The sequence below is a fragment of the Ischnura elegans genome, chromosome 1 (genome assembly GCF_921293095.1).
Source record: "Ischnura elegans chromosome 1, ioIscEleg1.1, whole genome shotgun sequence".
Classification (NCBI taxonomy): domain Eukaryota; kingdom Metazoa; phylum Arthropoda; class Insecta; order Odonata; family Coenagrionidae; genus Ischnura; species Ischnura elegans.
Window position 1 is genome coordinate 45,774,793 of NC_060246.1, and position 12,269 is coordinate 45,787,061.

The 12,269-nt window shown below is 38.2% G+C and overlaps 1 protein-coding gene across 3 annotated transcripts in view; it reads right to left on the reverse strand.

Annotated features, from left to right (window-relative positions):
• Nucleotides 1–12,269, reverse strand: part of LOC124159493 (discoidin domain-containing receptor 2-like) — a 655,398-nt gene that overhangs the window by 51,953 nt on the left and 591,176 nt on the right. Inside the window, exon 12 of one of the 3 annotated variants that reach the window (XM_046535354.1) lies at nucleotides 10,217–10,436. In XM_046535354.1, the coding sequence (XP_046391310.1) occupies nucleotides 10,217–10,436 (220 nt within the window). Of the gene's footprint in view, nucleotides 1–10,216; nucleotides 10,515–12,269 lie in introns of all 3 variants that reach the window. The other 2 variants (XM_046535345.1, XM_046535336.1) reach the window with 2 other exon arrangements.

Genomic DNA, 12,269 nt, shown 5'->3' on the forward strand with positions numbered 1-12,269 from the left:
AGATAAACATTTGAAGAAAGATACAAAAAATTTTCATTGCTTACTTACTAATTACCCAAGCCAAATTGGAGATAAAAGAACCCACAAAAATTTCTTGTCATATCGTTAGTGACATATTTTAGTTTGGAGCCTAATAGAGCGAGGAAGCCAACGACAATAATGCATATGCAAAGTAAAATTAACAAGTGAATCTTAGACAAGCTATTCAAAGCTTTCACAAACTAATTATGTCCCTTGACCAAGTTGAAGGATTCTTTGGCCCAGCCTCAGCTTGTCTTGAAATTTTAGTTCGGAGGGGCGTGAAGCGGGGAGAGGCTGATTGCTTGGCGCCGTGTCTCAGGTGGACGTGAGGATGCAGGTGGTCCAGGAAGAAGGGGGGGCGTGGAACACAAGAGGCGTAAATGAGGAGAGGGACGTGTGGGCATGGGAGGGCGATCCTGGGCACGGAAGAAGAGAGAGATCAGGACCCTTCGTCGGCCAGCTGGGGACATTTCCGTGAGCCTTACGGCGACCAGGATAAGGCCTCACTCAAATATTGAAACCTCCTCCCGAGCTTGACGGCCATCTACATCCCCTCTCCCCCTCCGCTGGCTTTTACGCCCTCATTCCGTCCCCTTCTAGTCTGCGAAGTCCGCCACCGCTCCTTCCACGTCACCATGCACACACTTTCTCAAAACTCCCTGGCTCCACCTTGATCTCTGTCCTTCGCAAATCCCATCTGCAGGAGTGAAACGAGGAGAAAAGGTTTGGGGGGAGGAAGCAAAAGGTTGGGGAGGATGGGGTTGCAGGGTAGCCACTCAGAGTGATAAAAATTCGTTTTTTTCCAAGTTTTTCTCGGTTTTGTCGAGTACATTTTCATGTCTTGCGGTTATTTCACATTTATCTTTTTATACGTTATGTGCGCCAAATCAAATTTTTAAAAAGGCTACGGATTACTCAATAACCAATGCCATTCATTGTCAATTGTCGATTGTCAAGGAAAGGCTTTTCAAGCATTTCAGAATATTGAAAGTATGTATGGTTGATGTAATGCAAGGGTGTAAAAATTCACGTTGTGCGAGCATTTTGACTCAAGGGTTCGAAGCAGAGTGCATAACAGGTCTTTATCAAAATTGGATGGACTCTAAACTCATAGTGTTCACCAGTCCGTTAATGTTGCAATAAAATTTCGGTTAATTTGAAAAGATCTTGAGATATGAAGATTTTATATTTGTAATCCTAAAGGCATATTCTGATAAATTGGAAAATGGCGGAATGAATTTTTCATTTCCCTGCTTTTAACGTGATTTTCCTGTATTACTATACACGTTGCTGCACACTCATATAGATAGAATTCCATACTTCCCCTGCATGCAAGAAGACTTTCAACTATGGATTAAGTTGGAAAGCTTGAAAGTATACTCTCCAACTATACATTTAAAATATTTATTTTGCTGTTTAAGCACATATAACGTTTAGTTTTGCTTTTACATTTGATTATTCTGCTAAGTGAGACAAGTATAAATTAATTTTGCCTTGTGGAAATTTCATAGTAACTCAGAATTTCAACGTGAAACCGAAAATGTTGCCATTTCTTGCTAAATAATTGGTATATAATGAAAATAAACTCAAGAAAAATCAGGATATGTTATTTCTAGGGCATACTAACAAGTGTGGCTACCCTGTGGGATGTAAAGAGATGTATAGGAAGAGAGCTGCGGGGGGAAAGGCGGTCGAGAAAGAGAGGGATAAGGTTTTGTTGAGGCGAGGGAAGAAGGTGGGCAGAGGCAATGATAAAATTTTCAGGCGTTTTAGAGGCCAATGCGAGATTCCCCCGGCTGAAGATTAAAGAGTGGGGGGCTAAGGTTGGGGGAAAGAAAGGGAAGCACAGCGTGGAGACCGGGTAGCTCTCGGAGAAACGAACATAAAAGAGTGGGGAGGAGAGAGAAAGATCGAGAAAGCTGGAAAAGGAATGTGGAAGAGAGTGGGCGAATGCTTTGGATGTGTGCAATGTGTATTAAGAAAAGAGTGGACTGTGGGAGGAGAAAGGCGAGAGGAGAGATGTGGGGAGTGGATTAAAGGGCGCTGACGGAGAAATAGTGCGCGATTAAAAACTCCGGAGATAAGAGAAGAAGGAGGGAGGGGTAGATTTTAATGGATTGAAAAAGGTGCGAGAGATATACGGGCAGCCTAATAGCTAAAGAGAAAACAAGTCCGGCGGTTAATTTCACCAGTTGCCCCTCGTCTTCCTGCGGAGAGTATTTAACGCCTGTATGTGACTTGACTGGTTTGAGGAGAATATTACCATCCTTCATTTCGTTTAAGTTTTATTGCAGTAATTTTTTAATAAGACATGACAAAAGTTCATTACTTAAAGTGCTATTCGAAAATCAGTCAACATGAATATCGCCCTCTAATAATTTTCTCTAATAGGATTTCATTGACTACACAAAGACTCTCTCAAATCAAAATGGGTTGAAGTCTTTTTTAATATAACGCATTTTTCGCCGCATGTGCATTCAATATTTGTACGATTAAATATCTAAATTATATTATGTTGAGGAAAACCCCATGGAAAAGCAACATCGAGAAAAAAATGACGAAATTTCTGCCTTTCTTTTCCCAAGATTTTATTGGTTTTAAGTATTCAGCAAATTCTGAATAAGAAGTTTCTGTATATGCAAGTAATAAGGTTTGAGGTTAATTCATAGCACTACAAGCTTAATGTATAAAATCCTAATTTTAGGATATTTTATTTCCGTTGCTAAAAGAGAAACAGTGAAATAAAAAATTTTGTTGGATTATTCTCGAGTTAGGAGCCGGAAATCCTTCTCCCTCCAAACTGGAACCACGCTCTTAAATGCCACCTAGTAGTTTGCTTTCACTTTCAGCGAGAAAAGAACAATTCTAGCAACAGAACCGAATCAAATTATTTGTATATGCATTTTGAAGGTACAAATAAAAGTTACACGATTCGTAAAGGAAATTCTTGTTAATAGGTATCCTGCTTCGACAATTGATAAGGAATACTTTTTAAAATAGTATTTAAAACTAGAAGAATACTAAGGGCGTATAAACGTACACACTCATGAAAATTTACTCGTTTGCTCTCATTTAGCTTTAATTTCCATGATGGAACAGGGGTGCGGTCAATAAAAAAAGTCTTTCAAAAACATATTTTATTTGCTGACAGTATGATGGCAACCGTATGAGCCATAAAAGTAACTTAAGTAAACTGACACATTTCCCCTGCTAGGTAGTTATTAAAAGATTTTTTTAAATTTCAATAGACTTACGGTCTAGTGGATGAATCAAATGATTTCTTCTAACAATAAATATGTGATATCGTAATAAAATCTTGTCATGGAGTAGCAAATTAAATTAAGTAAATTTTTGGAACTTGGCTTAAGAACTTAGGACATGGTACTTTCCCTTAATTACAGGTTATTTCACAAAACGTAGAGTTGACTTCATCATAGTCCAAGTGCGATGAAAATAAGCCTTACTAACTGATGAGGTGTGAGAAAAACCAGGTTCTTTTGCGGAACAACAGTCACCAGAGAGCGAAAAAAACTGCTGGCTACTAACAATTGGAAAGAGGGAAAGTCACATAGTGTTCGACAGTTGAGGTAGAAAATCTTGGATGGAATGGGATTTCACCTGCGTATCCTCCGGCGGGTGGAATGAGTAGAGGAGCTGTAGTGAGGTGATATTTGTTGTAAGTAACCTGAGGAATGACGTTGGGCACGAATTACGAGTACGGGAGGCTGGCTGAGGGTGGTAGTGGAATAGTGATACGGACATGGAAGAATCACACTCTCCAAAATATGCATAAATGTTTTGTTGCGGTACGTCTTGGAATTACTAGTGAGAGTATGCCTCGGGAACTCTTTCCTGGACTTTCGTAAACGGCTAACATTCCTCTTTCCCTTACCATTCTTCCCACTTAGCCGAAAAAATCCATGTCCCACGTTTCCTATACAATGGCACGGTAGGAGACGCTATGGTCCACTGATTCACCACACTCTCCTCAACCAGCCATCGGCTATTGGTGACGGCGGCTGCAGTCATTCACAGACGGAATAGTCTCAATGTATCCATCAGCGGGAATTGAATAGCGGGCCATGAGCCCCGTGCAACCAAAGCCCCTTGCTATCCATCCGTGTCAATGCCCACAGCTCCTCTTCTTCCCTACACATTGGTGATATTCTGGGTTTGTGGCTATTTTGGACGCACAAATTCATTACTTGATGTTTTTCATTAAGTTGATTCTATTAGGATTAACTGAGGGTAAACTATCCTTAATACTTAGGAGTGATTTTTCGCTTCCCAACATCAGGGGCGAGAACCCACGATGAATTTAGTGTTTCTTCAATTTCGCCTCCGAGAGGAGGGAGCCGATCACAACGGTGGCGTCGGAAGCTCCTGCTGGGGGAACTTGGCCCGGAGAAACAATAACGATGCATAAAAGATGGTCAAAGGGAGAGGAAGCAGATAGAAATGCTGCTGGGGGAGAAAATTCAAGAGGGTAGGCCGCAAGAAATGAGGTTAACCTGTGGTTAGTTAAGGTGGAGCAAAAACGGTTGATTGCGTTTAGGTTCACTCACGACATGAATGAAAGTTTGTTTTTTCTTTTTCTCGTCAGCAATGAATTTTTGCCCATATGTCTGTTGGCTACACGATATTAGTGTGAATTTTTAGTGCATAGTTTGGTTTGTAAAAAGAGATACAAAAGGAAAAATTACATTAGAATACAAGAGTTCATTCATAATTAACATAAATTCAATGAAAAATGTCAAGTAATGAATTTGTGTGTTTCGAAAAGAATTTCGAAAAGACTAGAATTTTACCGGTGTCTCCGGAAGTAAGCGGTACAAAATCGATCGCATTATTGTGCCTCTTTTACTTTATTGAAAGATTTCCCCTCAGATATTTTCACTTCGAAGATGAATTCTCCCGTTTAAAATGCATCTCACACCTATAAAAACCTCTTTCTCACAATATAATCATTCATTAACATTATTTTGATCTTCAGCTATGTCCTACGTAACTAGGTTCAGCGTTAAGATCACAATACAAGCTAAAACTTAGAAAACAATGTCCCAAGTAGACTCCTTTGGGTAAAATTACTTTTGCACTTGACCTCATATACGTTGTCTACTTTAAAATTCTCGGACACGGGAGCTTGAGGCGCTTGGGCGTCTTTTGTGGTACATACTCGTGAGCTTATGGGGTATAACGCAGTCTCGGTGCTGAATTTGCGAAACAGGATGTTAGCGTATCAAGGTCTTTCGCATGCTTCAGTGATACGATTGCCCAACAGAACCTTCCGCTTGAGTACGCTTGTAGACGAAAAAGAGTGTAGCATAATGCAGCAGGAAGGAGGACGTTATCTCTAAGGGAATAACGTCACCAAGTCGAAAATCTAGTTTCACTACATTCGAAGTTACCTCTGTGTCTTGCGACGTGTCGTAGACTACTCCGAGGTGAAGAAAGAGAGGAAAATAGAGATCTTTAGGATTCTTTGTTTCCGCAAAGTTAGTTATCATCTTTGACCAGACTTGAACATACAATGACAGCCTAAACATAATCCTTAAGGCTGTAATGCGCATTCATACGACGTTAGATAACTGTTAGTCGGCCCATTCCCAAAAACACTTTTGATGGGATAAGTAAGACAATATGATAAAGGTTTCTTGAACTCGATAGAAATAACGACGCATTTTACACCAATGTTTCATTTCTAGTAAGAAGAATGAAAAATATATTTTGAGGTCCTCATGAAAATAATTAATTTTTCATGGCACACTTGAATTTAATCCGACAAAGTGTATGCTGTAATTTTGTTCTGTATAGTTCAAGCTCTTGGTTCAATTCACACGTTTCACCGTCAATTTCCTAAGAGAATGATTGGATTTTCCTTGACGTTAATTTAGATGTTGAATTGAGTCGGTTTTCTTGGCAAATAGAGTAAGAATACATTTTTAAGAGATTTAAAGCAACAGCTACCAATGCAAGAGTTACTAAAAATATAGAAATGTTAAATAACGTCCCATATCATTAAGAAAAATCTCCGCTTCCTTTTGCGGTAGGTACCTGTTGAATAATCAGCTTCCAGTAATCCCGGGCACGTTTTACAGAAAGGTTTGAAAAAAGTTTCCCAACTACTTTATTTTTCTTCACGTTATTGGCGGAATATACGCAAGGTTTTAAGAGGATGAAACATTTTGGGAGAGATCCTTCGTTAAAATATACTCAAGAGTCCACGTAATGCAAATGACCCATTTTTAATAACTTTGGTGCTGAGAATTAGCATAAGGACATCAGCGAAATAATATACATTAGAGATTATAGCTAGGGTACTTTGAATATTTACTTTGAATAACGTAAGTAACATACGTGAATACTAAAAAAGATCATCTTGAGAGGCCAATAAACGCAATAGTGTATTTAAGCTAAAGAAACAACCGATTTAATTCTGCTTAACCTGTGCGAAGTTTTACTCCCAAAATTCTCTTCGTCTTAATGTTGCGTACTAGGTGGAACAGTTTGAAACTCTCATTTAAGGAGTTCTCCTAGTTCTCAAATGAGAGTTTAAGAAAGAAGTTGGCTATAAGAACACATGGAGCATGAAACTTCGTCACATATCATCGAAAAAAATTCTGCTTCCTTTTGTGGGACCTGTTGAATAATCAGCGTCCAGAAATCCCGGGCACGTTTTACGGAAGAGTTTGAGAAAAGTTTCCGAACTTCATTGCGTTCTTTACGGATTCAACGCAGGCTTCTAAAAGCGTCTTTTAAGTCGTTTTTAATTGTACCTCTTTCTTTTTAGTGAGAAATATTAAAGACATAAATTTTCTAAAAACTTTGCGTCATCAGATGCGTCCGGGGGATGCTCGTCCAAAAATGTGAACGAATTTTGAAGGAAGAATGTGAAGAGAAAATTCATTCATTTTTATAAATGAGAGATTACCCTACTCCCATTGTAAATCAACTAATAACAAGGATACTAATAAACTGAAAGTAAATTAAACACTTCTAGTCATCAAGAAAGTAAAATATACCCGATTAACTTTCAATATACTTATTTTCTTTACGCTGACTTCGGTAATGAAGGCAGTGTCGCATAGCTTCTTAGTTCGATTAGGTTTAACTGTTTCAAAAATTGGTCCAATTTAGCTCTCGCAAGGACGATAAAAATTTTGTAGAAAGCATAATATGCTAAATAGCTTGAATATTAAAATAAAACAATTTAATTTAGTTGCCGTATCACAAATGTCCATCAAATGCATGACAGAAACTTGTAAACCGTAATTAAACTATTATCGTATAGATGGCGGTGAAAGAGCTGATTATTATTTTTCAAATAAATTAAAATTACGGCAATAACGATTGACCTGCTTGACAATTATTGATACTCGTTATATAAAAACCTATTAATGTTAGTGATACATCCAATTCATCTCATCAACAATAATTAAGTATGAGAGAAATGACCATACAAACGGGACCAATATTTAGTACTTCGCCAAATTTAATTAAGTCGCCATTATGTCACTACTGCAAATGCACACGAGAAGACTTATGCGCCTTCATAGATATTGAAGTATGATCTCAAGGAAAATATGAGCCGAGCTGTAAAAAACCAAACTTATGCAGTCAACTGAGCAATAAATGTCCCTGCTAAAAATTATCGCTTTCGCAAGCACGTAAGAGGTTGTTCAGTTATCCAAAATCTGTGGGAGAGTGAGACTGAAGAAACTAATAGCAAAATTGGAAATATAAATCATTATAATTAGGTATTACATACTTCCATAACGATACTATTTAAACGAAGATATTACGCACATTCAGTGCTTATTTGCATAATATTTCCCTCACATTTATATTAATAGTCATGCGGGAGAGATTTATTTAATTGTATCCGTCAAAACGTTTAACGATCTCCCGGGAATTAGTAACAATAACAAAGCATAAATAAATGAAATCATACCCTTCGGCCTAATGGTGAAAAAAGTAATTAGTGCCTTAAGACTTCAGGTGGCTAAGAATTACATAAGCTATAAAAAAAAATTAGCAAAGACAAAGATTTCCGAGGGAAATCAGAGAAGAATAAGAATCACGCAGTCACCGGCCTCTTTTACGGATCAAAGAAATGAAAATATAAAAGATGTGTTTGTGAAAAAAAATGGCTGAAGCATGATGAATAGAATTAAAAAGCTGAGCTTCAAAATGCAATACCCTTTGATAGCATAACAGATTATGCATTGGACTACAAACACCGCCACAATCTGAGCTCCCCAAACACTACGTCAAAGAAGAAAAAAAACACCCAAAATCTCCACTAAACATTCGCTTCCAATGAACCCGGCGGCGCTCTCGCGTCCCTTCCCCCTTTTCCCCCCATCCTCCCCCGCGGAATGTGAGGTGCAAATGGGCGCTGACGACGTTCCGTTCCAGCCCACTTTATGCCACGGCGCGGCGCCTCCTTTGGATGGGGAAAGAAAAAAAAAAACGTTCTACCATCCGCTGCGTCAACTCCGTGTCTCTGGACCCGAAGACGAGGCTTTTTACTTGTCAGCGGGCATGAAAGGCCAAGGAGTGAGCCCAAGGCAGGATGAAAGAAGAAGCAGGAGCTTGTTAAAAAGTGAAACGCCCTGCGTGGGGTTGAAAGGATAAAAAAAGGTCCACATTTTAAATTTTGAGTAATTATTTTGGAACGAAGATTTAAATGACTGTCAAAGCATGATTCTTGGAAATTCCGATACAGTTTGCGCGAATGATTTCACCTAATTTGATGACGCAATTGTTCTCAGTATTGGTAATAACGCGATTCTTACAGATTTCTATCAAAATATTTTTCTAATTGGCATGACGAAATTATTTATTTAATTTTGCTTCCACAAAACTAGGTAACTTCACATGACCCGAAGATAAAATATTAAGTTTAGTTGCTATTATCTGGATAATAGAAGGAATATTATTGATCCTTTTCCGGATTTTATTTTATTTTGAGTCACTAGTACGCTTCAAACTCCATTTCTCTGCATAATCACTCTAACTTCTACGATATAAACGACATACCGAGACTAAGATATTTTGGAAAAGAACGAGGTAAAAAATGCCAAGAAGTAAACCACTGGAAAAAATATCAGAAATTTCATAATTTTGAGTCATTTGTGTTTGGAGGCTAAAGGGATTAAGGAATAAGAAGTTTCCGAAGTGAATACCCGAAGAGGATGAGAGATGGCTAGCGAAGTCACAATCCAATTATAGGGATCTACTTTCATGGGCTTCTACGCCCAGTCATTGACATCGTATACTTTATATTCCAAGGGACACAGTCCCCCATTTAATCTAAAATTAATTCGCAAAGAAATCCAACACATTTGAATATTTTTCATGACGTCAATCACGGCTGCAATCACACGAAACGCAATGCGGTAATTGTAGACAAATTTTAGATACATATATAATTAAAAGACTACATTCAATTTTTTATCAGGAAGAAAAATGCAGGACTAACTAATAATAATCTAATCAAGTAATACTCACTCAGCAAAACATACTCTTTTAAGAGATACTACAACAATACCTGGAAAATAATGGGCACTCTTCTGAGAAATATGGAATTAATACTTCCAGGAACCTGGCATTAAAAACATTCTGTTTAATGCAAGCAAGGGTCTCCATGAGACCTTTTTTCTTTGCTTAAAATAACGAAAAAAATAACTCCCATAACAACTCAATTCTTCACCGGTACTACAAATTTAAAATACAATTTATTATATCACCACACTCATGTTAAAAATGACAACAAAAACGATGTGGAAGGTACACGCGGAATTATGAATTTTGTGGTTGTCACTCCGTCATTCTTTCATTAGAGTTCCCTTGTTTCACCGTGTCCCTTTGCGATGAAATAAAAAGGGAAATAAAACCGCTCCGAAAAAAGACAATTCTCAGAGGAATAAACTCAATTTAAATTTGATGTTAAAGCAAAAAATATTTTTTTTAATTTCGCAGTTGTAAGCACGAGAGACAAGAACTCTTAACCGCAAACGACAGCTATTAATTAGGCAATACCGACCGCATTAGTGAGAAAGAGATGCGAAATGCTGAAAAAAGAAAAATGAATATAATCCCTCGGGCGGTGGGGAAGCCGAAACCTAAATCCACCGGAATAGATTCAAAGCATCTCATCACCTTCTCCTCCTTTATCTTTTGTTTTACTCACCCGTGTATTCAGGACTCCTCGCGTGGAGCAGCAGGTCCGAGCCATTCCTACCCCCTCCGGAGGCCACGCTGACGTACCCGCCGCCTCCGTAGGGCACCGCCCCCGCCACCCCGAACGGTTCGTGGTACATCCCTGCAACGCCGGCGGCAAGTTTCTCGAGGTCTGCGTCGTCCGCCGCCGACACCTGCCCGTAGACGTCGCCGTTATTGTTGGCCTGTTGCTGCGGATGGAAAGGTTGTGGGTGGAGGAGGATCGGCGGCTGACCACCAACCGTTGAGCCGTTGAGTGCAAAGAACTCCTGATATCATCAAGTGTTATTTTTTTATGTGAACCATGTGTTAATTTTTTGAGAGTGCGGAAAGTACCATTTTAGGATTTTAATGTGTTTTTGTTTGCCGTGGCAATTTATGAAGGCGGTCATTGAGCACAATGTAACGTATGTATTTTCAAATTTATTTTATAATAAAATAGTTTTTTATATGGGCAGAATTTTGACCATTATTAGTCGTTACGTGTTTTTGTTTGCAGAAGAAATTGTGAGTGGTGAGCATAAAGCCAAGCGATATGGGTTGTTCAGCCGTGGGTGAGTTGTAAGCAATGTAGTGAGAACATTTGGCGAGTTATTGTCATATTATTCCCAGGGAAGAGTGGAAAATGTAGAAATCATTTTATATAAAATTAAGTGTGGAGTGGAGGAGTTTAATTTAAAGCAAACAAGTCATCACGATCCACATGGGATGAAAGAACAACATGGAAATTTTGTAGATCAATATTTTGAATTTGAAACAATGACAAAGATAATAAATTGGTCATTTTAGTAAAATGTTATGTTATGCCAAATTGTGCATATATTACAGATTCATTATTTACAGTTTAAGTAAGGTTATTGAATTTTAATTCCAATTGAGGGAAATGGATATTTTTTATCCGTACACGCATAAAATTTTTCCAGGAAAGTATGAGAAAGAAGGGAGTTACAATCATTTTAATTATAGCGGGGAGGTGTGTGATTTATGAAAAAGAGAAAGATTTTTTGTGAGAGTGAAGATGAAGGAGGGAAGCATCACGATGTTAAGCAGGATTAGAAATGTACGCGTGGATTAGTGAGGAGTTTTCAGCAGGAAGAGGCCGAAAAAGAGTGAGAGGAAGGACAGGACGGAGAGAAAGTGCAAAAAAAGGGTGTTACTTAAGCGGTGCAAGGAAAGCTCTGGCTTAAATTATGAATACAGCGGCATCGCATGATACCTCATTAAAGAAAAGACCAGTCAAGCCCACCAAAACATGATACGGCTCCGGGATTTACACAAAGCAAGAGTTTCCTCAATTTGAGGGAAAAGATACAAACAAGCATCACAAACAGACATGAAACAAATTTTACTGAATTAGCAACTTCTGGCCTTGATAATTAAGTTCTAACCATTCACGTGGTATCTTTATCGATGCTTGCCTAGCACGTAACGTTAAAGACATTTTTTAATGAAGTCATGCGCCTAAAATATGTTGAAAAATTACAAAAATACAAGCCAAAAATGTTTGATTAAGTTAGTTGGGAGCAATAAATGGCAACTGGTGATATCTATTTACATTGGAGACGCCCATAGGCAGCATTGACATATATAAATTCCGTATTCATATCTTTACGGCACAAGCTTTGTGTGACTAATAACATAGAAATGGTTTATGGGGTCACAAAGACATGAATTATGAACAGAGGAAGTATAAATAATATGAAAGTAATACGAAAAATAAAAAATAAATAATGGCACCAATAAATTGACAACAATTACATCATCCCGAACATCTGTATTCTCTATAACCACATCCTAAAAGCATGTGTTGATATACTCACGGACAGGAAGAGTCACTAAAGTTATAGTAAATTACTAATGAAGTTCAGTGTAAAAGCCTAAAAATGTTTTCGGATAATCTGGCCGCTCCGTAGGATTACGGTTCGACGAACACTAGAGGGGCAATTGGTAGATACACATGAAACGCAGAACATGTGGTGATACTATAAAAAAAAACTTTAAAAAGAATCCAAATTTTCTTAATA